Here is a 2452-nt window from a genome sequence, read left to right as displayed (position 1 = left end):
AAAGCCAGTTTATATTTTCTCCTTTTATGCCAGAATCTTTATGTATATGTTCCTTGCTGGTCTTGGGCTTCTGGTTGTTGTTGGCCTTCATCAACTCCTAGAATCTAGAAAGGTAATTATAGATGAACACCTCTTATAGCCATATTTCAAAAGTTGTTACCATGTGCTGATTTAAACATAGTCTAGTTCTTTGTGGCTTCTTACTGTCACTGTGAGTTTGTATACTTACAGCTTTGTTTTACCTTTTTAAGATGAGACCTTGAATTTGCTATACTTTCATACATACATATGGCGCGTTGGTGGTGTAGTGGTGAACATAGCCGCCTTCCAAGCAGTTGACCCGGTTTTTTGGTTTGTTTTAAGAGCAAGGCTAAAGAATGGAATTGAGTCACTTTTACTTTCTAGCAGTTTTGCTGCAAATACTTTAGGGAGAAAGTTTGAGTTTCTTAGATTAAATTGAGGTTGTTAGCTTAAGTGAGACTTATGTTTTTTGTTTTATTTTTCCTGTGCTATTTAATTCTTTGATTGTGATTTGATTCCCAAAGAGAAAAAAAATCATTGCTTAAATAGACATTCTTGTTTGATCCTCCAGTTGGTGTAATAGCATGTGAAGGTCTTTAAAACCTGAAAATAAATAACTTGTGAAGATTTATTCTTTATCATTTATTCTTTACAGTTAGTGCTAGACAGGATTTTCCCCTTCTAGCTAATAAAATGTTTAAGTAGGAGTATGTTTTAAAAGAAGGAAAGGGTCTGGCCAATTAGCTCACTTGGTTAGAACGTGGTGCTGATAACACCAAGGTCAAGGGTTTGGATCCTCCTACTGGCCAGCTGCCAAAAAATAAATAAGTAAAAGTAGGAGATAACATAATTTGTCTAAGATATTTAAATGAAGTAGCTTGATATAGGAGTTTTAAAAAGTAGAGTAAACAATGTAATGGAATGCTTTTAAAATATGTTTTTATGTTCCCTTAGCGCAAGAGACCCATACAGAAAGTAGAAATGGGTACATCAAGTCAGAATGATGTTGACATGAGTTGGATTCCTCAGGAAACTTTGAATCAGATTAGTAAGTAGTCTCACAAACTTGTCTGGGAAGTTTTTCTCTTCAATGGAAATAAAATACATCAGATTTAGCAAAATTGCTCTGTCAGTACTATTTAACATTTATTCCTTCTGCTACTTGTGTAGAATCTAGTATGATGATTCATGAAGACTTCAAAGATATGTTCTGTGCAATATTTTTTATTCTTTAACTTAGAAATGCTTTCAGATCTGCAGTTTCTTTCCAATGTGTGAATCTTTTATGTTCCTAATCTGCTTCCTATCTCTTTTCTTTCCTGTTGCTTCAGTGCAGAGTAGAAGAGGTGAGGTGTTTAATTTTTTTTAATGGTGTTTGCTGGACTATTGGGGCTCTTGTGTAGCACATGAATACTTTACATCAAGTTTAATGAGTAATGGAACAGATTTCTAGTATTATATTTTATTGGAAAAACTACTAACTACCCACTATTATTTGAAAGAATAAACCTAAAATATTACCTGGTAGTTTACCTAATAGATATATTTTAGTTTTATATGTATGCAGTTTGTTAAAGTAATAATCTTTATAAAGGAATGTAGAATTTTTTTTCTTCAATTATAGAAGGATTTTTAAAAAAACATTTACTGTAAAATCAAATACAGCCTCCTTGTAAAAAATTAAATAGTATATAAGTAAAAAGATAAGGTCAACTCCTGGCTTCACTAATCCCAGTTTTCATAAATAATTGGTGTTAAGTTGATGTATTCTGAGTGTTTTCCATCCATACAATGAGCATAAGTACCTGTTATGAGTGTTTAGCACAGATGGGGTCATGCCATCCACATGGCTCTGCAACTTCAGTTTTCATGCCTATAAATGTGTCTTGATATGTTAAACCTGTTCTGTATTGATGGATGTTTGTTATATCCAGTTTTTCACTCTTACAAATAATACTGTAATGATAATTCTTATATGTCAAGTTGTAGAATAACTTCTTAAAAGTAGACTAGCTAGGTATAAGATTATGTGCATTTCAATTTTTATGGAACATGTGCCATTTCCCTCTCAGAATATAGTGCCAATTTCTTTTCTCAACAGGGTACAGTGTTGCCAGTTTTCCCCTCTACTCTTCCTAATCATTTTCAAGCATTAAGTATTATCAAATATTTTAATCTCAATATGGCACAAAAAAACTCTCAAAATTGTATCTTATTGTTTTTCATTTACTTTTTTGAAGAATGAGATTCAACAACTTTACACATATTTATTGGCTATTTATTATTTCTTTTCTTGTGAATTGACTGTTCAAGTCCTTTCCCATTTTAAAAATTGAATTGTTTTCCTCATTGCTTTCTGTGAGGTAGCTGTCTCTGTTTGAAACGTAATTACAGTGTTGGCTGGTGCTTTATTAGAAACATGCAAGCTATA

General features: G+C 32.3%; 1 protein-coding gene across 4 annotated transcripts in view; it reads left to right on the top strand.

The window, feature by feature from the left end:
- The window catches only part of SSR1 (signal sequence receptor, alpha), a 42657-nt gene that overhangs the window by 15675 nt on the left and 24530 nt on the right, over window positions 1–2452 (top strand). For 2 of the 4 annotated variants that reach the window (XM_008567037.1, XM_008567039.1), the window contains exons 6-8: window positions 34–112; window positions 976–1069; window positions 1353–1367. In XM_008567037.1, the coding sequence (XP_008565259.1) occupies window positions 34–112; window positions 976–1069; window positions 1353–1367 (188 nt within the window). The remainder of the gene's footprint in view (window positions 1–33; window positions 113–975; window positions 1070–1352; window positions 1368–2452) is intronic. The other 2 variants (XM_008567038.1, XM_008567040.1) reach the window with 1 other exon arrangement.

Source organism: Galeopterus variegatus, unplaced genomic scaffold (genome assembly GCF_000696425.1).
Source record: "Galeopterus variegatus unplaced genomic scaffold, G_variegatus-3.0.2 Scaffold287, whole genome shotgun sequence".
NCBI lineage: Eukaryota > Metazoa > Chordata > Mammalia > Dermoptera > Cynocephalidae > Galeopterus > Galeopterus variegatus.
The sequence above is the reverse complement of the archived record's forward strand: the minus strand, read 5'-3'. Positions and strand labels throughout refer to the sequence as shown.